Raw genomic sequence first — 23,724 nt, forward strand, 5'->3', positions numbered from 1 at the left:
ATTATCTATAGCCTAAATTAATTAATTATTATTGAAAAATTATAATGAAACAAATGCAAATAAGATAAAGAAAGCCAAGCGTGTGCGAAGGGTCCTCTTCAACGGTTCAACTGTGCTCAACTAACGCTAATGGATAATTTTCTATATGTTTATATGCAAATAGTGCCATCTATAATAATCTAAGTGAATTTCTAATGACTCAGATTCTTCAGGTAATAAATATCTTTATTATTCCCTACTGTTTTATCTTCCCAAATACTCCTAATTACAATGCGCCGCAATCATAAAAAGCGCTCAGAGCGTACCGAGAGGTGCTGCGACAGAATTCGAAATTGAAATAGAAATTTAGAGATTTTGCCCGTCCATAAGGTTTTGGTATATTATTTTTAAGACCCTTAGATACCTTTTAAGCAAAAAAAAAATTTTTTGATTTTTTGAAAATTCTAGAGAGGTATAACTCTTAACAACACACGGCTCTCTCGAGACATGAGAGTCGCACGCATCAAGGACAGCGGATCCACGAAACTTCCTGGTTGATTGATCCTACCAGTAGTCATATGCTTGTCTCAAAGATTAAGCCATGCATGTCTCAGTGCATGCCGAATTAAGGTGAAACCGCGAATGGCTCATTAAATCAGTTATGGTTCATTAGATTGTACCCACATTTACTTGGATAACTGTGGTAATTCTAGAGCTAATACATGCAAAACAGAGTCCCGACCAGTGATGGAAGGGACGCTTTTATTAGATCAAAACCAATCGGTGGCGGGCGGTTGTCCGTCCGTCCACCGTTTATTTTGGTGACTCTGAATAACTTTGTGCTGATCGCACGGTCTTTGTGCTAAGCACCGGCGACGAATCTTTCAAATGTCTGTTTTATCAACTGTCGATAGGTAGGTTTTACATCTACCATGGTTGTAACAAATAATGGGGAATCAGAATTCGATTCCGGAGCGAGCCTGAGAAGCGGCTACTACATCCAAAGAAGGCAGCAAGCGCGCAAATTACCCACCCGGCACGGAGAGATAGAGATGAAAAATCACGATACGGGACTCATTTGAGGCCCCGTAATCGGAATGAGTACACTTTAAATCCTTTAACAAAGATCCATTAGAAGGCCAGTCTGATGCCAGCAATCGCAGTAATTTTAGCTCCAATAGCATATTGAAGTTGTTACAGTTAAAAAGCTTGTAGTTAAATCTATGTCGCATACTGTCGGTTCACTGCTCGTGGTGTTTAACTGGCATGATGTAAGATGTCTTACTGATAAACTTAGCCTCGCGAGGGGCGGACCAACTAATATCCCGTCGCAGTACTCTTTATTGAGTGTTGAGTCGAGCCAATACGTTTACTTTGAACAAATCAAAGTGCTTAAAGCAGGCTATCCTTGCCTGAATACTGCGTGGATGGAATAGGATCTTGATTTTATTTTATTGATTTTCGGTACCTCGAGGTAATGGTTAATAGGGATAAATTGGGGCATTCGTAATGTGACATTAGAGGCGAAATTCTTGGATCGCAAAACAGAATCGAAAGCATTTGCCAAAAATGTTTTCATTAATCAAGAACGAAAGTTAAAGGTTCGAAGACAATCAGATTAGTCTTAATTCTAACCATAAACAATGCCAGCTACATGGAAAAAAAAATTCGGTTCGTGTAACTGAATTTTAGTTATGAAATGACGAAGAAATACTAATAGAATTGAGAAGAAGAATAAATGTACGCGGTCGTCGAGTAAAATCCCGTAGAATAGAAAATTGTGTAGAAGATATATTAGGTGTACAACTTTGCTTCCGTCGTTTTTCTATAGATGGCTTTAGCGGTAAGTAGTGGTCGAAATAAATAAATCATAGATGTCATACAATAAACTTGGGCATCTATCAACACAACACCATAGAAACATTAGTCGATTTGTGTCTGCATCATAAAATTATTCTCGATTGAAAATGTCAGTTTACGAGCCAAATTTTCGTCATTTGCGGGAGGTTTTAATTTTCTGCTTCAATATGAAGAAATCTGCGGCTGAGGCTCATCGAATGCTTTCAAATACTTATGGTGAGGCCGCTATTAGTGAAAAAACGTATCGTGAATGGTTTCAACGCTTCAAAAACGGTGATTTTGACGTCGAAGACCGGCATAGCGGTGGAAGAGAGAAAGTTTTCGAAGATGCAGAATTGGAGGCATTACTTGATCAAGACTCAAAATCAAGAAGAATTGGCACGATCATTGGGAGTGACTCAACAAGCCATTTCAAAACGTCTCAAAGTCATGGGAATGATTCAGAAGCAAGGAAATTGGGTGCCATACGAGTTGAAGCCGAGAGATGTTGAACGGCATTTGTTTGCTTGTGAACAGCTGCTTGAAAGGCAAAGACGGAAGGGACTTCTGCATCGCATTGTGATTGGGGACGAAAAATTCATTATGATAACCCTAAGCATAGAAAATCATGGGGAGTTCCCGGCCATGCTTCCACGTCGACGGCCAAACCAAATATTCACAGCTCCAAAGTCTCTGTATTTGGTGGGACCAGCTCGGCGTAGTGTATTATGAGCTATTAAAACCGACTGAAACAAACAGGCGATCAGTATCGAACGCAATTGATGCATTTGAGCCGAGCATTGAAAAACAAACAGCCGCAATACAACGAGAGACACGATAAAGTGATTTTGCAGCATGACAATGCTCGACCCCATGTTGCGAAAGTGATCAAGACATACTTGGAAACGTTGAAATGGGAAGTCCTATCCCACCCGTCGTATTCTCCAGACGTTGCTCCCTCTGACTATCATTTGTTTCGATCAATGGCACACGGACTGGCTGACCAGCACTTCCGGTCTTATGAAGAAGTAAAAAATTGGATCGATTCGTGGATCAAAAGATGATCAGTTTTTTCGACGCGGGATTCGTACGCTGCCCGAAAGATGGAAGAAAGTAATGGCCAGCGATGGACAATACTTTGAATCATAAATGTATAATCAGTTTTTTACAATAAAGCCTCGAATTTCGGGAAAAAAACGGCGGAAGCAAAGTTGTACCTAATAATTCCACATTTATTAAACAATCAGTTTCGAGAACAGTTTTGGATGCTACCAGAAACGTATGAATTGCTTGAACAAAAATTGGCAAATACTTTGATGAATAGTACGATGATGACAAACCAATGATTCCAATTTATAAACGGCTTTTGGCTTCTCTTTGATTGCTTGCAATCCCAGACTTCAACAGGTATTATATATAATATTTTTTAATAACATTACTTATAAATATAGGAATCTTTTGTAATTAGATTTACACATTTTATCATCTCTTACAGATTTGTTGGAGAACGATTTGATATTGATAAAAGTTCATTAAGTGTCAGCTTTATGGGAGTCATAGATGCTCTGAATGAAATTGCTGACTGTATGATTCAATAACTTCAAGGTCAGAAAGCAATTCATATGAAACAAACTTTTCAACAAATTGCTTACCCAATGTATTTGGAGCAATAGATGGATGTGACATACAGATAAAAGTTTGTTGTTTGACAAAAATTTGTTGAAATAAATTCTATGATAAATACAATCTAATTTGTGTATTATAATTTGTTGTGTATCATGATTTTTGTATTATAATTAGTTTTATTATGTTTCCAGAATAATGCCCAGTATTACATAAATAGGAAAAATCATTTTGCCATAACTTTACAAGCAGTATGTGTTGCAGAGATGCATTTCACGGACTGTTTCGTAGGTTATGTATCTTCAGTAAATGACATGCGAATCTTCAGAAACTTTGATTTGTGGAGAGAAATTCAAAATAATTACAATCACTTTTTTCCAGAACAAGAGTATATAATTGGAGATAAAGCTCATCCTGTACTTAAATGATATATTCCTCCGTATCGTAATTTTGGGAATATGACAGAGATAAATTATTTTAATACTTTTATATATTCTTTAATATTTCTAATTAATTATACACATATGTTATATTTATTCCTCAGATTCAAAATAACTTCAATTATGTTCGAACAAGATAAATTATTGAGAGAGCATTTGCTTTGCTCAAGGAAAAATTTAGAAGATTTAAGTTCTTTCTTGTTATGCATCGAGATGATATGATTGCAGTCATCATAGCATGTTGTGTTTTTCACAGCATCTGTCTCAGTGGCGTAGTTGATAATGTGAAGGATTTTATAGCTGAAGGTCAAGTAGCTAAAGACCCAAAAGAGATGCTTCCTAAAGTTGGTTTATCAGTAAATGAACCTGTGGTCCATGAAGATGCTGATGTTGCTAAGAGAGAGTACTTAGCAAGGCTTGTATCATGATTGTACTAACATGGCTTGTATTAGTCCCGTAACACAGTAGGTATAGTAAGCTTAAGAAATTGACCAATCATAATTCATCATTTTTTTTACATTCAACCGTGATTGATCATTTTAATTCTTAAGGAGATGCTGGTCCTGTTTTACCATTAATTATTAAAGACTCTTTTCTCTTAATTATGTTTATGGATTGAAAAGTCCTTCTGCACAAGTATCGATAACAACGCAATTCGTCAGTTACAATTGAATACGAAAAACGAAAGAAAATTGAAAACTTACAGTTTTGTTATCGGCTTCTGTAGTCAACACGTCACAATATGTGCTGCATATAAGAGTTTCAGATCTTGCACGTTAAGTTTTATAAAAAGTAGCTGGCGAATTGCAGAAAACCTGAAAGAACAATCTTATGCTTTTAAAAACGAGATAGAGGATTTAGTATAAGAGAAAAGAATCGCCGAAAATTTCGTTTGTATATTACGAATGAAATTGACGTGAAGCCATGAAACTGAGCAATATTTTAGTTCCGCAATATTCCGACAGCGGCGCTGTCATGAAAAGTGCATCGCTGAATCATAGAAATGATCTGAATTATTGACCTACTCAGGCTCATATCAATAAACGTACTTACATATCCTGGTCAAAGTTCTTTCTTTTGAGAGGAAAAATAATAATAAAATAAATATGATATTAGTTATTTCAATTTCGTTGAAATAATTTCTTCATAAACAAAAAACGTACCATATTATTTACATATGAATACAAATGAAGATAATTATTATAATTGCACTGTTCTGTCTTTTACATTTATTTAGTAAATTATTGATGCATATATATATAAAATAACATATATATGTATATGTATATATTGTATATATAATAGCATACACACGCGTGCGTGCGTGCATGAAACCTTTGAGGTTTTTTGTAAATCGCCAGCTCGCACAACAACAGGAACAAGACGAGAAGCTACGGTCCATCCGCGAATATCCTGAATTTCCGCTTACTGAAGCGAATTCAATGGGAACCGACGCATACTACATTTTATTGTGAAATGACTGGCGAGGCAATCCGGCATCTTTACGAAATCGCGTCTTTCGCATGTTCCATGACGCAGCTCATCCGGGTCCTAAAGTCACTGATCGGATAATCCGTCAGCGGTAGTATGTGTGGCCTAACATGCACTGTGACATTGCGAAGTGATGCAAAAATTGTCTAGATTGTCAATAGTCAAAAATAACCCGACACGTTCAACTAAATCCTGAAAAATTTATCGCGCGCGACGGTTGGTTCGAGCATGTTCACATGGATTTAATAGGTCCCTTGCCTGAGTCGGACGGCATATACAAATATTGTGTGACGATCATTGATAGATTTTCGCGTTGGCCAGTAACAGTACCTCTCAAAGACACCGAAGCTATTACAGTGGCACGCGTTTTATGACAATTGGGTGGCAAACTTTGGAGCATCTAAAACGGTAACTACTGATCAAGGTAGCCAGTTCGAAGCACAACTTTTCACTGCACTTCTTCAGCTGATCGGCTGTCAACGGATTCGTACCACGTATCACCCCGCCTCGAATGGTATGATCGAGTGGTGACATTGAAGCTTAAAGACTGCAATCATGTGTCATGCTAATGAAGGTTGATCACGAGTACTTTCGACCGTACTATTAGGTCTGCGTACTCATGTCCGCTTTGATACCGGTGCATCGCCTGCGGAATTCGTTTACGGAACGACGTTGCGCGTCTCCGGAAAATTTGTACTGCCGGATGACTTTACTCCTAATCCTAAAATGTTCATCGAAGAATTTCGCGAGCATAAGTTAAGCCAATTTCGATAGAGTACAAGCATAAGAAATGCGCATTTGTATTCAAAAATTTATACTCATGTTCCCATGTGTTTCTACGGTACCAAGAGAGCGTTAGAGCGTCCCTACACCGGACTTTACAAAATCGTGTGTCGGATCGAGTATTCGACATTGATGTTAACGGTACACAGCGTAGTTTATCGGTCGAAAATTTAAAACCAGCGTATTGCATACGCGATGATTTATGTAATGCAACCCCAAAGGCAGGGCAAACAACCAATTCGTTCAGCAACGAGTAATCAGTTTTAAAAACATATGCGCATCCGAAGAAAAAAGTCATCTTCGCCATATAATTATAATAAGTTCTCCCAGCGACAAATGTAATTAGCTTAAGACAGACACCAAAGACAACACGTAATGATATGTTTTATGTGATATGTTTTGTATGTTACGTTTTATATGTTTTATATGGTAGACCTAAGTGCCGGCATCATAAATGTACCTGTCATTAAGCAATATTTTGTAAATTTAGTAAATAAGCATAGTGTTTAGATTCTTTGTCACTCGGGGGGGGGGGGGAGGTATGTAGGGAAATACGTTCTCAATACCTCACTAGCGCATCGAGCGGAGAAAGCCTAGGGATTTTGTAGGCGAGTTGCCTACAAGCAGCGTCAGAGAAAAATAAGAAGCAGATAGATTATGGCGCTCATCCTGTTCGGTCGTATTCATACGTGTTCCTGAAATAAATACATCATTACTAATTATAAGCAAAGTGGTCGATCTTTACACCTTACATCACGTCACACGACAAGCGTGGGCTTGTCTTGAGAATCAGACTCGTCAATTGAGTCACATATTCTCACAGTTTTACGATTCGAACGCCACCTACCGAGCACCACCAATACCAATTCAGAAAACTGATGTTGATTACACTTTTCAAAGCCTAGTTCTGGCTTCTTATTCTCTATACTCCATGGTGCAGTTGGACGGCGTCTCTAAAGGCTTATTAAAACTTAAACACAATAGGCACAGGCAATAGACACAGGCAACAAGGAATAACGAGCCGTCCAATTAGAGCCCTGATGTGTAAGTTCGATATTAAATCCAGAGTTCTGATTGGATGGCTTAAGCCTTTAAACACAATAGGCATAGGGAACAGGGAATTACGCACTGAGAGCTTCAGGATATAAGTTCGATATATAACCTATACTAATACAAACATATCACTACAAAGTGCATAAAGTTCATGAGATAAAAATGTGACACAGGGAATAGGAACAATTTTCCGACGCGTTGGAATTTTATATTGCCTGTTTCTTGTGCCTTCTTGATTAATGTTTTTTGAGGTTATATTTTCATTCGTGAATTTAGTTTTGGCAAATTTCATTTAAAAGACATGACATTCACGATTATTACCAGAAAAGAAAATTTCACGATTCACTGGAGGATTGCAATTTCGAAAATGTAGACGACTTTGATACAGAACACGACACAAGATCAAAAATATGGGGATGAGCTTTTAATAGATTTGACTCGATCTAAGCCATTTCTTTATGATAAAAAGATTAAAGAATTTCAAGATAGTATCATGAAAGAAAATGCATGGGCAGAGATGGGTTCTATTTTAGGAATTTCAGGTATATTACTATTTAACTGAATATGTTTTTTAAATAATTTTTCCAATAACTAAGTACATATATTAAATATTATTTTTTAATATACTTTATTAACTTAATATGTGTTTAATATAAATAAATATTTGTTTAATATAAATAAATTATTTAAATAGTTCTCATATCCTTTTACTTATTGGTTATTGGCACTGTCATTGTTCATTTAATTTTTTATTCAATATTTAATTTAAGACATTCATATACAGAGACGGAAGAGATTTGAAGGGAGACACCGTCCACTGCACACACTATATTATCCCTTCCATCATGCTTTCTTTTGTAAAATTATTTTTTAGCATAATATAAATAATAATGAAAAAACATCAAAAACATCAAAAATACATTGTCGTAGTTTGTTTTAGAAAAAAAAAATTTGGAGAAATGTATTGTAAAAAAATTGTTTATATATAATTATATGTATTATATATATTATATGTATTAATTATATGTATCATATATATTATATTAATTTTATATGATTATACATAATTACGTATGAATATTTCTTTTTCAATTTTAGTATAAAGTCCATCTGCTAATTTTGTATTTACTTTAATCCTGTAAGATTTTTAATTCCGTTTAGTCAATTCGAAGATTTTTATACTGTAATGCTGATAATTTGGTCACCATATCTAATTAATTCCGTTTAGTCAATTCGAAGATTTTTATACGACTATAATGCTGATAATTTGGTCTCCATATCTAATATAATTGAGATGAGTACTCAGGAGCCTTAACTAATAATTTTTTGTAGCATGACAAAAGGAATATAATAACAAGACTTTCATAAAATAATCTTGTATTTAATTCAGAATGTTATTATTTCTTTTCAGCTTTTTTCGCACTTTTACTCGTTGCATCGCCAGCTTTAACTTTCTTAGTTTTCTTTTTTAATCTGTAAAACGCATCCGTCCGCAATTTATTTCTTATCTGCCTTGCTTTACGCAGCTTGAAGCGGTCAAAATCGCTGAGTTCTGCACGCTGAAACAGACAAATATTTTTCCCAAATATAATATCGTTCCAAAATATATTATTTCTAAAGTTGCAATTAGGTCATCAGAATCAAGTTAAAGTTGTCAGATGATTAAAGTCAGATGACACTTTCTATCAAAAAATACTGACTGCTCATCACATATTTAATTTTTCTAAAAATAATTTTTCAATAATTTTGTTTTTAAGACATAAAAATACATATCATTTGCTAAAAATAAAATAAGTATTATATTTATTTAAATAAATAAACAATTAGCATATTTTGTAATACCTTCTTCTTGGCTTCAACTTTTTTGGCCCACATTGTCTCTTTCCAAAGTTCGTTAATATTAGCTGAATTCCACGCTTTACGCACGACACGAGTGGATCCAGAAAACGGAAAACGTAAACGGAATTTTGTTAAATGAAGCTCATTGAGTCTCATTTCACAACGAGGTACACCTGATGATGGACCATCGACAAGAACCTGCGTGTGTATGGAAAAGCTATCAGTTTTAAGATTTGAAGAATTTAATAATTTGTTAAAGAAGTTACAATTATATCATCAGAAAGAAATTAACATCACCAAAGTCAGTCGGCAATTCCTATCATATTATTATTTCATCATACAGAAATATAGTTTATTATATTATAAAATTATAGAGATTTATTAGATTTTTATTATTATAGAGATTTATTATAAGAATGATTATAGTTTATTACATGTTATATTTATTAGATATATTATAGATTATTATAGAATCTATTACAGAAGTGTATGTATGTGTATGTGTGTGTGTGTGTGTGTGTGTGTGTGTGTGTGTGTGTGTGTGTGTGTGTGTGTGTGTGTGTGTGTGTGTGTGTGTGTGTGTGTGTGTGTGTGTGTGTGTGTGTGTGTGTGCGTGCGTGCGCGCAAAAGGCACACAATATTTCATTTTAAACTTGTCAAGTTAAGTTTTTTTGTCCATATTTAACATAATCAATATAATAATGACATTTATTATATAAAATAGCTAAAGTCTATTAAAGAGTAAAACGTTACCTATATAAAGTTTCCTGAGCAAATAAAAAATGGTTATAATTAACGTTGTTGCAGTAAATTATTAATTAATGTATTAGCTACAAAAAATTGTTTCATACTATAAAAATTGTATAATTCTATAATTTTTTCATACCAAAAAGATTAAAAAATTTTAACAAAGAAAAATATTGTTCCTACCCGATTCTGATCGATGACATCAACGATGGTAACTAGTTTGCCTTGATAAGGACCATCGCTCGCATAGGCCACACGGCCAGATTGTACAAACCTTTGGAACGGCTGTTGAAAAAGGATAAGATATTACTGATAGCATTCACAATCTATATTAAATTTATCTTTAAGGAATAAATTTTTCAGTACATAAATATTAAAACAATAAGTAACAATAATAGATCACTCAAGAGATTAAATCTAATTATATGTATAATGCCTATATGAACCAACACAAGGTATTAGTGTGATATAATTAAAACTTTATTAGATAATTACAATATACGTTTTGACCTTTGTTTCAGGTCCTCTTCAGTACATAAATTAATAACACAAATACATATAGTTAGTATTATAGTAACATCGCATTTTGAAGAATGTCCAATCTTAATGATTGCACGTCGAATTGACCGATTTGCTATAGACACGAATAAAATATTTTATTATTTTGACGGAAAGTCATAGCTTGAGGTAACTTAAGTCACTTATATGTAACATTGATTCGGAAAAGACATGAGTTTGCCAACCTATTCCGTTATTGAATTAAAATAACGGAAATGTATACTATAATTGTCTAATAAAATTTTGATTATTTCACATACTAATATGTTGTGTTGGCTCATATAGGCATTATACATATCAGTAAATATTAAAATTTTAGATACATTCAGAAATTTTTGATACAGAATGTTTCGTTTGTATTTACATTACCTTAAATTAAAAAATTTCTATCCAAAAATATGAATTTTAATGACTTTTTCAAAGGGCTTTCTATAATAATTCATTACCTAAGTTTTAAATTTTAAGTCATAAGAAATTGTCCAATCATAATCAATTATTTTTCTCGTATTCTATGATTGGTCATTTTTTACGGCTTAAGCTTAGATAGACTTATTTTAGAAAGTCTATTATATCTACAATTTTCTAATTTAAAGTAATATAAATATAAACAAAACACAAAAAGTCTTTATTTTATTAACTTAAGAGATATGCTGAATTCGATGAATTCAAATTAAAAATAAATGTAGAATAAAAATTTGCTATAAAAGACTTATGTCCATTTTTACCTTAGTACACACATACACACACGCGCGCGCGCGCGCACACATAAATGAAAGAATTGTCTATACTGCTTATATATCAAACAAATATATGTGTGAAATAGAGATGAAAATGACCAATTTTACAATAATTTATTCAATCGGTAAAATATAATAAATTAGTTAATAATTTTTGGAAGCTAATAAAATGATAATTTTTAAAAATTACATCAAAATAAAATAATTTGATGTAAAAACATTTAGTTTTTATTAAATTCAAAACGCTTTATTTAACTCATATTTTCATTTTATTAATATTATATATAATATATGGTATACCAATAATGTAATACTAAGATGTAATATTATTTCTTTTAATTATTACATAGGATGATAAAAAGACTACATTGTCTAAACTAGAGGAACTTCAAATAAGTTTTCTTTATTAGAATTATGAAAGAACGTAACGAGTACAGTAATCTTAAACCTTTTGTTGTTAATCTTTAACACATTTTGATTTTTTATTTGTATTTTTATATTTTTTACTTTACAATTAAACTTATAAAATTTTCATTATTTGCTTGCTATTTTGATATGAATGACTAGACTGTTAAAAACAGTTTTTATTAGAGTAAACAAAAACACAATTGTACATCAAAAATAAAATAATCTTTCTGTAAGTGCACTATTGTCGGAATATCTAAATAGAAATATAGTAGGTATAATTTTAAGTAATTCAGTAAAGGTAGTTTAAAATACAAAACAAGAAATTATGTAAAATAAAATACTGGAATTTTTAGTCTGCATCGCTTTCTATTTTTTGGTTAAATCTCTAGGAAAACATACGTTGAAAATTTTAGCATCGATTAAATTTTACATTTAGATTTAGTAAATACAATAGTATCCTATCATTATTCTATCAGCGATTTATATTCTCAACGAGAATATTAGAAGAGAAAATATTAACATTGTTTTATATTATGTATTAATGTAAAAATCAAAAATAAAACTTTGTGCATATTGTTGCATTATTTGTACATAAAACTATAAAAAACAAATTTTATTAAAATTACCAATTACTATTTTACCATATCTTTACTTAAGTGTCAAATTGAATTTTACATCTAGTGCAAGAAAGTATAAAAATCCCAAACGTTTGCAACATGCATGTACAGACCATTGTCTATGGGTATGATTAACGCGATGCTACAAATGCTTTAAAACAATTTTTGATTGGTCAATTTGTAAAATTTTTTTTTCTAATTGGTCAACCAAACGCTTCAAAGTATTTGTAGTGAGACTTTGAACACAGTCTATGTGAGTACAGAAGTATATTTTCATTATCCAATCAGAAGCCGACTGCGGCTATCTTCGTCTTTAGGGATCAGATAGCCTTAGCCGCGATTCCTTCTGATTATATAACAAAAATATGCCCCAATTATTGTGTTTATCAAACATTAAAGCCCATTCTGCAATGTGTTCTTTGTTTCCTGTTTTTTACCTTTTGCTTTTAACTCCTTTGCAATCGTTTTATCGACAATTGTATTTCTTGCTACGTATTTCTTGATTCTTTCGAAATTCGTTAACTCTTATTTTAGGCGATATAAAATAAAAAACCAGATAAGTAAAAAAACAAGATGTAAAAAAATAGCAAAAAGCGCATTATAGAACAGATTTAGGCTAATTCTACAACATGCTCTTTATTTTCTGTTTCTTGTTGTTTGTCTCTTGCCTTTTTGGTCAATAAGACAAGAGACAAACAGCAAGAAATAGAAAATAAAAAGCACATTATAAAATTAGCCTTAAAAGTTATTCTACAATGTGCTTTTTGTTTCGAGTTTCTTGCTTTTTGCTATTTTTTACATCTTGTCTTTTTGTTTCTTATCTTTTTTGTTTTATATCGCTTGAGATAAAAGTTAACGAACTTCGAAAGAAACAAGAAATACATAGCAAGAAATACAATTGTTGATAAAATGATTGCAAAGGAGAAAAAGCAAAAGATAAAAAGCAACAGGAAACAAAAAGCACATTGTAGAATAGGTTTAACAACAAAATGGAACAAAAAAGAAAACAAGCTGAGTGGCACATGCGCATTACAATCAATTGGCTCCTTTCTCTTCCATACACAGATGTTGACTTCAGGGTAGCGATTATATAACTTTTTCCCTAGAGCGGAAACATGAAAAGTGAAAATTCTTTGTATGATATGTACGAACATACATAAAAATTTTCACTTTTCATGTTTCTGCTCTAGCGAAAAAGTTACATGATCACTATTCTGATTCAACACATAATTTCTCTTCCATTTATATATGTTCTAAGATTTCTACCAATGTAAGTGAAGTTTAATTTCAGTTTGACTTATTTTTTATCTTTTTCTAGTTATAAGATTCAGTAACACATAAAGAGCAACTTAAACCAATTAAGTTAATCTACATTAGTAGAAATAAACTATCAACTTCAAGCAAACTCTGATTAACTCGTAATCAATAGTCAATTTAACCAGTAGAATTACCTAAGACAAAAATTCTAATATATAAATCGTTCTTAATCTTTTTTTATAATTAAACATAATTCTATTAAAAATTTAATAATTTTATTCATATTATACTTAATAAAATAATGCTGAGTTTATAATGCTGGTAGAAGTCGTCCAGCAAACGAGAATAGATTGAAATGAATTGAAATAGATTTAGATTTTCAGAAATATTGATTCACGAATGTTAAAATGAATGCTTTTCAATCCTGAATACATTTTTATTCATTTATAGGAATTGCATAGAGTATATCTCTATGCCTTTCAATCTAAAAATAATATTAGCTTTTTCTATGCACAACACACACATTGTGAATACTATTCAATTCAAAATTTTGAATAGGAAATACAATTTTTCAATCCAATTGCATCCAATTGAATCTAATTGAATCCAATTGAATCCAAAAAAAGTATTAGCTATTTAAAATACGCATTCGGATAGAAAAAAATTTCCATCCATTTTAATTCATTCTCGTTTGCTGGATCTGATGCATTTTTTTTAAACTCTGCGAGCGTGATTTAAAAATAATTTATTGCGCGAATAAATGATATTGACCGGATCGCATCACTATGAAAACGCAAGATACGTCTAGGATCCCATGTGAAGATACACGGGGATGCACCATGCGGTTGATGAACATTCAGTCGATGAGGTTAAGTCGCAAGATAATTCGCAAGACAAAAGTGACTGGATGTTAAAAATTGTGATCATAATCACATGAGAAGAGTGGAATCCGCGGAAAATTTATCCGACAGCTATTTATACGATTTTACAAATCATTGTTCAATCACCATTCACTTACCATGATCTTCTGGAGTACGAAAGACAATAGATCACGAAAAACCGAAAAAACCGAGGTTGCTACACTCCGACAAGAATGCCATTTCAGGGTTTACAACGCCATCAGTCGGCAATCATAGCCATTAGGCTAGGTTTTCACTTAAGATTACGATATTCATTTTCAGCGCCAAAACAGACGTGATCAAAATTGACGAATATTAGGTTGCATTTTCATGCTGACACTCGACGCTCAATTCGAGCGTTAAAACAGGTCACGTGATCAAATTGACGAATATCAAGCATCAATTTTGATCACTTGATCTGTTTTGACGCTAAAAATGAGCATCAAGTGTCAGCATGAAAAAGCAGCCTTGAAGTGCTTTTTCTTTCGTCTCGACATTATGCAATTCCATTATATCAATCAGCATCAAATTATTTTAATAATTCTCTCAAAATACGACGGTTTATTACAAGAACAATGACATACTCGCTATTCTGCAATATCAAATGCGGAAGTAGCGCTGAGTGATTGTTTCAATGACGTATTTTCTATTCCGCAGTCATATTCCGCACTGTGTGATTTCACCCTTAGGGTGCGGAAAAGGGCTGCGGAATAGAGAATGCGCCATTGAAACAACTAATTAGCACTATTCGGAATAACGCAGAAAAACGTTGATTAGTTGCTTCTATGACGCATTCTCTATTCCACAGTCGTTTTCCGCACCGTGTGATTTCCCCCTAAAAGCACGCTTTTATCTCTGAAATTTTATAGTATGCGTAACGTAAATTATAGCATGTTTTAGCGCGTTTGTAATCATTGTAAGAGCATTCTGAACTAATGTTGAGTATATTGATAGTAAATTGAATATGGCAGCTAGTACGAATTACTCCAGCCAATCAGAGAAATATATTGATCACGTACACTTTGCGAATCTCTGGATGTGATCCAATTTATGCTGAAAACGCTCATGAGCATTGTTTATTTTTGTTTAACATTTGATGAACAACAAAGATGAAATAATTTTTAAATATGAGCGTTAATCGAACCGCGGCCTCTGTTAGGGTGCATTCCGATGAAGAAAGAAATAGCGAAACGAACAGCAACGGAAAGAAAGCAGGATGAGAGTGAACCAATCAGTGTAATTCCGTTCCGCTTTTTCACACCCGGGCTCCCCATAGTAAAACAATTTTTTCGCAGTCATAGCGGAATTGAGTGGAATATAGTTGAGAAATCCGCGAGGTGACGCATTGGATGCACACGTGGATTCGTTCGCTGCGATATTTTACGGGACTTTTCTTGCGTAAATCAATTGCATAGCGCTTCTTCGCTCTAATTTGGCCTGCTGTTGGGCTGGCGCGTGTCTGTGTTCATTTTTGTGCTCTTCTCTATTGTGTCTCTCCGTAAATTATGTTCTGTCGGTCCCATGTCGGGGGTACTGGCGAGCGGGAGAGGGGGGGAGGTAGAAGCCGCCGTTAAATCTATAATAAAAATCGCGTAATGATTCTCCCCCCTCAATCGAATTAAGTTCTCTGCCTTTTCCTTCTTCCTCATCATTTTCCAATTTCGATCCTGGTGCACATGACGGACACCTCTTCGGACAAGAATATGAACCGAATGCTTATTAATTTGATGGCGGAAGCCGCCGGCAGTAATGGTGACGGCGTCTCCTCCCTATCAGCCTTTGTCGCCATCGACGACACAAGACACAATCATTAATTCGCCGTTTTCTATGGACATTGATGATGAGAGAACTAGCCGCAAACGTAGTACTGAGATAACAAGCGAAGGGGCAAGGTCAAAGGTCTTGGCCGTCGGTACGCCTCACTCTAAGAATAATCGTTCGAACAGTACGTCTGCATCCCCCTTGGATGCGTCGGCATCGGCACTTGCCAGAACGAGGAATATCTCGATTAATAAATATTCTAAAAATAACATTCCCTCCTTTGTCATATATGCATATATTCGGACAAGCAAACGCCGTTGCATTTTTCTGTGCTTTCTTGTGTTGTTTCTGAGTCTATCAAGAGCGATATTCTTCTCATTAAGAGGTTTGGCGCCGGTAAAGCCATTATAGAAGTCAAGACTGCAGACGGGGTTAATCGTCTGATTTTTAATCCTGTCTTTGATAAGAATGGCCTTCGAATTTTCAGCCTTCTTTTAAGGTTCTCCTTACCGGAATTATCAAGGGCATCGATCAAGGACTATCTCGCTGGACTATCTCAGAGAAAACCTAATCTCAACGGTCAAAGTACTTGACGTATAACGCTTAAGATACTATCCCATTAAACACGGATCAGAATGACGGATCGGATTTCTCACTAGAATTGAGCATTTTGTTCCTGTTCCGTTCCGTAACAGTTTTCTCTATCCGTCCCATTTAATAAAAACGGAACTGAATCTGGTTACAAAATATATTTCACCGTTACAATTCAGTATTTTAGACAACTCACAACAATATTATCGGAGATAATTGCACAAATTATATGTGTATTATTATTTCAACTGCCCAAAATAACGAAATATCGATGAATCAAGCATATTTACCTACGATTGACGCGACATTCCTGTTACAGAACGGAACTGACGTGTAGTTAAGTTGAAAAAGAAAATGAAAGAAACGTAAACAATACTTTATAATATTAAAACAGTTAACTTTAACAGGAAAATACGCATATGCTCTCTAGACGCGAATTCATTATTTGAACTACATATTTTTAGCGAAGTTATTATCTTGACAATACGCAATCTTTTCATTTCTACATCTACTGGACTTTCTTCCATATCTGAATTTTGGTTTGGAGACAGTATTCATTGAAGAGATCCATAACCAGAATAAAGAAGAACTTTAACGTGTCTGAAAATATAAAATCTTGAAATATGAATGAAAAAACAATCTTATTAGTTAAATTAAAAAAACAGCGAAAAATTTGCCAACTTGGCGTGCTGAACCAATGTTCGAGAAAGTGCGAAACTTGTACTCAAGGTACATTGTTTTATTACAAAAACAAAAAAATATGAGAATGAAACGGAAATTCTGGATACGGCTAATGTTCACGCACGAAATGAGGCATTTACAAGGTGCAAGTTGGTTCTTGAGATGCAAATGTTTGATCATGAAAAGTTCTTCAATTATTTTAGAATGACCAGAATTATTTGAAAAACTGCTAACGTTAGTTGGACCACGGATTCAGAAAAAAAAAGTTGTCGAATCCCAATTTCACCTCGTACAAGATTGCAGTTGACTTTGCACTGGTTAACATCCGATGACAGTTTAGCATCTCATTCATATGCATTTCGTATTGCACCCAATACAGCATCCAAAATCGTAAGAGAGACTTGCACTGCAACTTGTGGGAGGATACAGTTTTTCTGCAACCTACCCCTGAAAATTGGCAAAAGGTTGCTGATGAATTCGAACAAATCTGTCAATTTCCAAATGTGTTGGCTCTATAGATGAGAAGCACATTATCATTCAGGTATGTATCTGATATGAGTGATATAAAAATCGATTGCGCACGAGTCAATTGTGCACAAGCCAATCACAGCGCCAAAAAAAAATTTAAAAAAACTCTACTCAAAAGTCGTTGTAACTGACAGTGGGCAATTGCTACAATGTGCAAATGAACCACTCCCTCTAATATAATTTCATTTTTCATACATTTTTTTAACAAATCTGATATTATTGAATTCTTATTAATTATAGGCACCACCGAATAGTGGTTCATGCTACTATAATTATAAAAGTAGTCACAATATAAATCTATTAGCTGTGAGTGATGCAAATGGTTACTTCAGCTTCGTGGACATTGGAGCAGAAGAGAGACGTATGCGAGCGAGTATTTGCTAGCAGTGACCTTGCTCGACTATTAAATACAAATTTACTTCAACTACCTGCCAGGCATTTGGATGGTAACAGATTCAAATTTCCGTATGTCTTAGTAGGGGACGAGGCATTTCCACTAACATCTTATATGATGTGGCCATACTCTCGGAGTGGGAACTTAACTATTACAAAAAAAAGTATTATATAAATTACAGATTAAGTCGGGCACGGAAAACAATCGAATGTGCGTTTGGATTATTAGCGGTAAGATGGCGCATTTTTCATCGGTCAATTGTTGCTCAACGGCCAAATTAGCCGTTCAAGCTGCAACGGCCATACATAATTTTATAATGAAACGTGAACTTCAATTGGAGTCATCGGAAAGAATGTATTCTGTTTTAAGTGGTAATGACCGAAATCTAATGTCAATTGGAATTGAAAATATACGTAATTGCAGTGTACGAACGTTGAGGCTATACAAATTAGAGATGCCTTTGTTACGTATTTTGAAACTTCAAACCCACTTGATTGGTAGTGGAAGAAAGCTCTAAACAATGAATATGTATTAAATTTCTATATTATGTAATTATATACAATATTATGTTATGTAATTATTTATGTTATGTATCACATCTATGTTGTTTAAAAAAGAAGAGAAGAAAAATTTCATGAAGATTTCAGAGAAACTCATTGGTAATTGTGACAATGCGTTAGATAAATAGTTTACTGTGAAATTTTGCGATTAACTCTCAATCATTATAAAACAAAAAAAAACCATATTTTTTCTAATTATTAATAAATATAAGATCGTACATACTTTAATGTTTTGAACTTGACATACACATTGTAGTGTAACAACAAAACTTTTATTTCTATCAAATCCAAATATGAACTACTCGTCAGGTTTTATTGAAATAGAAATAAATAATAGAATAAATTTTATTTTTTATTATATAATGTATAACGTATTGATAAAAAATTAAAGGTAACAATAATAATACAAAAAATTTATAATCTTTGAAGTTCCTTCTCCGCCAATTCTTCGTCTTCTGCCGTATGAACGAGATGCAGCAGCTCTACTATTCGCCTTTTTCGAAGATAGCTCAACCTACGCAGGATATCTCTCAACTGCTCCAGGAAACTGTCCACTGCATCCTTTTTTTGGAGTATTTTCGGCAAGCAACTGCTGCAATATGTTATCATGCAGCGTCTGTAAATCAGAGATCATATTGTCTTCCTATAATACAAAATTTCGTCCATCGAGATTTCATCCACGCTACGTCCTTAAAACCTAAAAATCCCTAATTCAAATTATGAATTCAGCTTACACAAATACATTAACAAAAGTACATTTATAAAAGTATATTAGCCCATTTGCGAATGCAGATTATTATCCGTATTTATAGTCAGATCTTGTACTTAAGGCTTCCTTAAATTTATCTTTAGATGCTCAGTAGCCAATGAAATAATTTTTAGAATATCTGAAGATAAATGTAAGAAAGCCTTAAGGGGATGCTGGAGCGAAGGCTAAAGTTAATCAAGATCGATATTACAGGTTTTCATTTCCAATATATTAGAGAGCCTATAATCAGAGCCATATACCATACGGGTATCACTTGTGATTGGTCCGCCATGCTTTAGCCATTCCCTCTAGTTTTTTAAATTTTTATTATTTTCTAAATTTTGAATTCATGCTAAAAAATGCTAAAAAATTGTGACAAATTAAAAAATGATAATAAATAAATATTGTATATAAAATAATAATATATATATTATTGTATTGGGTCATCTAAAAAGTATCCGCGGTTTTTTGTCACTAGATGTGTGTTGATGGTCATATATCTAGTGACAAAGTACCGCGGATACTTTTTAGATGACCCAATATATAAAATAATAAAACTTTTACATATATTATTTATTATAAAATTTCATTTGTTTTGTACTATTGCAATATTGTACATTTTGTAATATTGCACATTACTTTATAAAAACAAAACGTTATTTATTGCACATTATTTGCGCTATTAAATGCGCTAGTTTATTATCCATTTTCTGTTCCCACATTTTAGGAGCAAAATGCATCTGTAATAATATAAAAGAATTCAAAAATTCAGAAAAATATTATATATGTATATACCATTTTATAAAATATCATACATTAAATATCGTAATTATCATATTATTTGATTTAGACTCACAATGCAATGATATATAATTGAAAAGATTACGACAAAAAGAGAAAGAATTAAATTCGTAACCAATGTGATGACTATACATATATAATACTTAGTGCCAAGACACTACCGTGTCTTCAGATATTATAATTAATCTGTGTATATTTTATGTTACATTTTTATTTTTATATTTTAAATACATTATTTATAAAGAATAAATTACTTTACCTCACATACAGATGAATTTTTTGACGATGTCCAATTTTTATATTTGCCATTTATACTCTTTAACCAATTCATTCGGCGTTCTGTGTCTTTCGGAATTATTTTCATAACATATCCTTTTTTTAATGAATTGTTACAAAACGGTATTGTACATCCAACCATATTTCTAAAATAATTTCGATAATTATTATTTTTTTCAATATACTTTTACGTATCTATGTCGTTCAATGCTCTGTTCCACCTAACTCTAAAACTGACAGTCTGTTGGATAGACTGAGACTGTATATCTCTTTGTCTCTCGCAGAATTTCGCTAAAACATGACGTCATCTCTCGTATGGCGTCATTCTGATTATAGGCTCTCTACTCCCCAGTGCAGTCAACGGAAGGGGGAGTTAGGAATGCCCACGGGCAAAAATGTAAGAGAGAAGCAGAATAACAACGCACCTTATCCCAAGCGGTCACAGGCAAATTGTCAGCTCCTCCCGTTGACCGACGACTAATCGCCGCAGTTAATTTAAGCGCCGTGTGCGAAGCCTAATTTCTAAATCTTTATCTTTTAATCCTGAGGACGAAAAATATTAACCTTCATTTTTCTTCTAATTCTAGCATCAATTCAAATGTTTAAATCTAGAAATAATTAACAAAAAGTGGACGATTAATAAATAATGTATCGGTGTGTGAATCATAAATATACGATTAAATAAACTAACTTAAGTCAGTGTATTGTGGATGCCACATCTTCTCGATAACTCCACACGAAATAATCATTCGCACTAGAGTGAGAAAGAAAGGGGGGAGAAGGGGAGGAGAGAGAGAGAGAGAGAGGAGCTTGCTTTCTGCAAAACCTAGGACCAACAACCTGATTCACCCTGAGGCCGAAGACTGGGATGCCGATCATCTATCCCCGTTGATATTTGAAGGCCAAGTACAATCGAGTAGTAGGTAAGTGAGCATTTAAGCACATCGTTAATCAACTACTTATTAATTGCATGTGCCCCATACATCCATCTTCGCGTCCTTCCATCGAATTTTGACGATTAGCCCACGTACTTCTTAGTTAAACGGTGCATGCTGCGTATCGTCGTTTTTCAAAATAAAGCGATACGATTATATGTCCCGAATGCTATACCTCCGCACCAGAAACCGAAAAGAAAAATTACCAAGAAGTCTTGCGGCATTACATCCACTTGAGGCATCCGGAACGCTTTGAATTTTGCAACGTGTGCTTAGTATTAACAATTACTCTGCATGCCCTCGCGAATTGCTCCGAGTGCCCTGAAATCCTCGAAAGATTCTTCGCGTACCTAGGGAGAACAGGAGAGCAATCGTGGAACGATCCAGAATCTACCATAGTCGGCATATCTAGTGCTCGGCTTTAGCCAATCAATGGATCGGACAATTGCGATCGAGATCCTTCTCGAGGCGCGAACCGCGAAACAATTTTAAACCTACAGTCTCGAGTTAGTTCGAAACCGGAGAACTGGCCGAACCTCCCCGGGACGTAAAGGCTTAAACACAATAGGCACAGGCAATAGACACAGACAACAGAGAATAACGAGCCATCCAATCAGAACTTTGGGATATAATATCCTGTCACGTCAGCGGTACTTATAAAACTTGTCCAGGAATGTCCCTGGCCAAATTACAAATTTTTTCCTTACTTCAATAACGGGGCACTAGAACTGCAGGGACCGCCCTGACATCTTCTCCCCACCTCACGCGCCCTACCAGCATGGAGGGGCACCTTTTTCCTGAAAGCGTGCGAGTTCTAAAAACGGGACTTGCTCTCTCTCGCGAGCAGCGAGTGTTTTAAGGAGTTAGTTCAAAACCTCCCGGGGTCAGGTCTGGTCGAAGAGAAACGGTCTCTTCCAGAGTATCGTGATTTCTAGTTTAATTCCTAAATTCTACTCACGTGAGCAATCCAATCTAATCATAGGTACATCTTATTTAACCTTCCTAGTTAACCGCATCTAATTATTAGTTATAACATAAGTCTGGATATGTAAGTAGCAACTGCAGAAGTTATAAAATACACTAATTACTTTTGAGCAATTATAAGTACGTATATATAATAATATTTGACGAAACCTCTCCTTTTACAATAAACGCCGCCGCGCGTATATCGTTTAACTTGGAGATCGTGTGTGTGAACGAGCGGAATCAGCGCCGGCCAATCATCGAGCACTTACAAGGAGCCTGACCAACCGGAGTCCAGACTGAGCCGCGTGTCCCGCACCACGGACCGAACCACCAGCAAGATTCATGAAGGGATTACCGTAGGTTTCTTCTTAACCGAAAGGACGCGCAACTCTCGATTTGTTACCCGCCATTGGTCCCCGGTTTGTCCAGGTATCAATTACCAACCTTTGGTTGGACCTTGGGACGTAACAATCCAACTACACACCAGAGCTCTGATTGGACGATTCATTATTCCCCGTTGCCTATGCCTGTGCTTGTTGTGTTAAGACCTTAACAATATGAGAAGAATAATTGACTGTGATTGGTCAATTACTTACTCTTATAGTCTCATCCATTACTGATACTATCATTGTAGACCATGTATTATTCATGGTCTACAATGGGCAGTACCAGTAATTGATTAAGGAGTAAGCGTAGAAATCGACCAATCATAGTTGATTATTTTTCTCACATTCAACTATGATTGGTTGATTTCTATGCCTACTCCTTAATCCATTATTGCTACTGCCCAAACTATGCATTATGCAAATTGGAACGTAGAACATAAAGGAAACGTCAACTAAACATTAAAGAAACATAAATAAAAATATAGATAAGTTCTTCGGCAAGCAAAATACACGAGCAGAATATTCGTTGAATGAAGCGTGATTAGGTAGTCTAGAGAATGTAAACGGAGCATCGTCGAATTCTTAGACGAACGTGAATGAAGTGTAATTGAGATCCTTGGTAATCAAATAATATTTTAAAATATATTTCATTTATTCGGTAAAAAAAAGTGCTATGCTTTTTTCTTGGAGCCAGGAGATCACTTCAAAAAATTATTTCATTAGAACACAACTGAAAAATCTTTCAATGCTACATTTTTTATCCTAGTCTGTGCGGTTTTTTAAATTCGAGAAGTTAATTTCGCTAAGTCCCTCTAGTGGCTGTGCCA

General features: G+C 34.2%; 1 protein-coding gene, 4 long non-coding RNA genes and 1 pseudogene across 8 annotated transcripts in view; 2 read left to right on the forward strand and 4 right to left on the reverse strand.

Moving 5' to 3' along the window:
• The window catches only part of LOC147906579 (uncharacterized), a 186,063-nt gene that overhangs the window by 128,487 nt on the left and 33,852 nt on the right, over nucleotides 1–23,724 (reverse strand). The gene's annotated exons all lie outside the window — the stretch shown is intronic.
• On the forward strand, nucleotides 527–1,670 carry LOC147906583 (small subunit ribosomal RNA; annotated as a pseudogene).
• LOC147906584 (uncharacterized) lies at nucleotides 7,125–8,286 on the forward strand. 2 transcript variants are annotated; one of them, XR_015548338.1, is made up of 2 exons: nucleotides 7,125–7,750; nucleotides 7,979–8,286. It is a non-coding gene; the product is annotated as an uncharacterized LOC147906584 (long non-coding RNA). The 2 variants fall into 2 exon arrangements; XR_015548339.1 differs by having other exon boundaries at nucleotides 7,993–8,286.
• On the reverse strand, nucleotides 8,569–14,548 carry LOC105149337 (ribosomal protein L14). 2 transcript variants are annotated; one of them, XM_011061682.2, is made up of 4 exons: nucleotides 14,390–14,548; nucleotides 9,978–10,079; nucleotides 9,051–9,245; nucleotides 8,569–8,767 (listed from the first exon to the last, which is right to left on the reverse strand). In XM_011061682.2, the coding sequence occupies exons 1-4, from the start codon at nucleotides 14,390–14,392 to the stop codon at nucleotides 8,606–8,608; spliced, it is 462 nt and encodes a 153-aa protein (XP_011059984.1). In that variant the 5' UTR covers nucleotides 14,393–14,548; the 3' UTR covers nucleotides 8,569–8,605. The 2 variants fall into 2 exon arrangements, with proteins under 2 accessions (XP_011059984.1, XP_087272442.1); XM_087416316.1 differs by having other exon boundaries at nucleotides 14,379–14,397.
• LOC147906585 (uncharacterized) lies at nucleotides 11,861–14,366 on the reverse strand. The gene is made up of 2 exons (XR_015548340.1): nucleotides 14,305–14,366; nucleotides 11,861–12,638 (listed from the first exon to the last, which is right to left on the reverse strand). It is a non-coding gene; the product is annotated as an uncharacterized LOC147906585 (long non-coding RNA).
• LOC147906586 (uncharacterized) lies at nucleotides 18,518–23,202 on the reverse strand. 2 transcript variants are annotated; one of them, XR_015548342.1, is made up of 2 exons: nucleotides 20,594–23,202; nucleotides 18,518–19,401 (listed from the first exon to the last, which is right to left on the reverse strand). It is a non-coding gene; the product is annotated as an uncharacterized LOC147906586 (long non-coding RNA). The 2 variants fall into 2 exon arrangements; XR_015548343.1 differs by lacking the exon at nucleotides 18,518–19,401 and adding an exon at nucleotides 19,983–20,273.

This window comes from Acromyrmex echinatior, unplaced genomic scaffold (assembly GCF_024713525.1).
Source record: "Acromyrmex echinatior isolate Ae372 unplaced genomic scaffold, ASM2471352v2 Scaffold20, whole genome shotgun sequence".
Lineage (NCBI taxonomy): Eukaryota > Metazoa > Arthropoda > Insecta > Hymenoptera > Formicidae > Acromyrmex > Acromyrmex echinatior.

Bases quoted from the DNA above. Each gene is read 5' to 3' on its own strand.
- LOC105149337 (XM_011061682.2), bottom strand. The intron at 9,246-9,977 runs GTAGGAACAATA...ATACACACGCAG, and splicing joins ATGTCATCGATCAGAATCGG to GTTCTTGTCGATGGTCCATC. The intron at 8,768-9,050 runs GTATTACAAAAT...TGTCTGTTTCAG, and splicing joins AAGTTGAAGCCAAGAAGAAG to CGTGCAGAACTCAGCGATTT.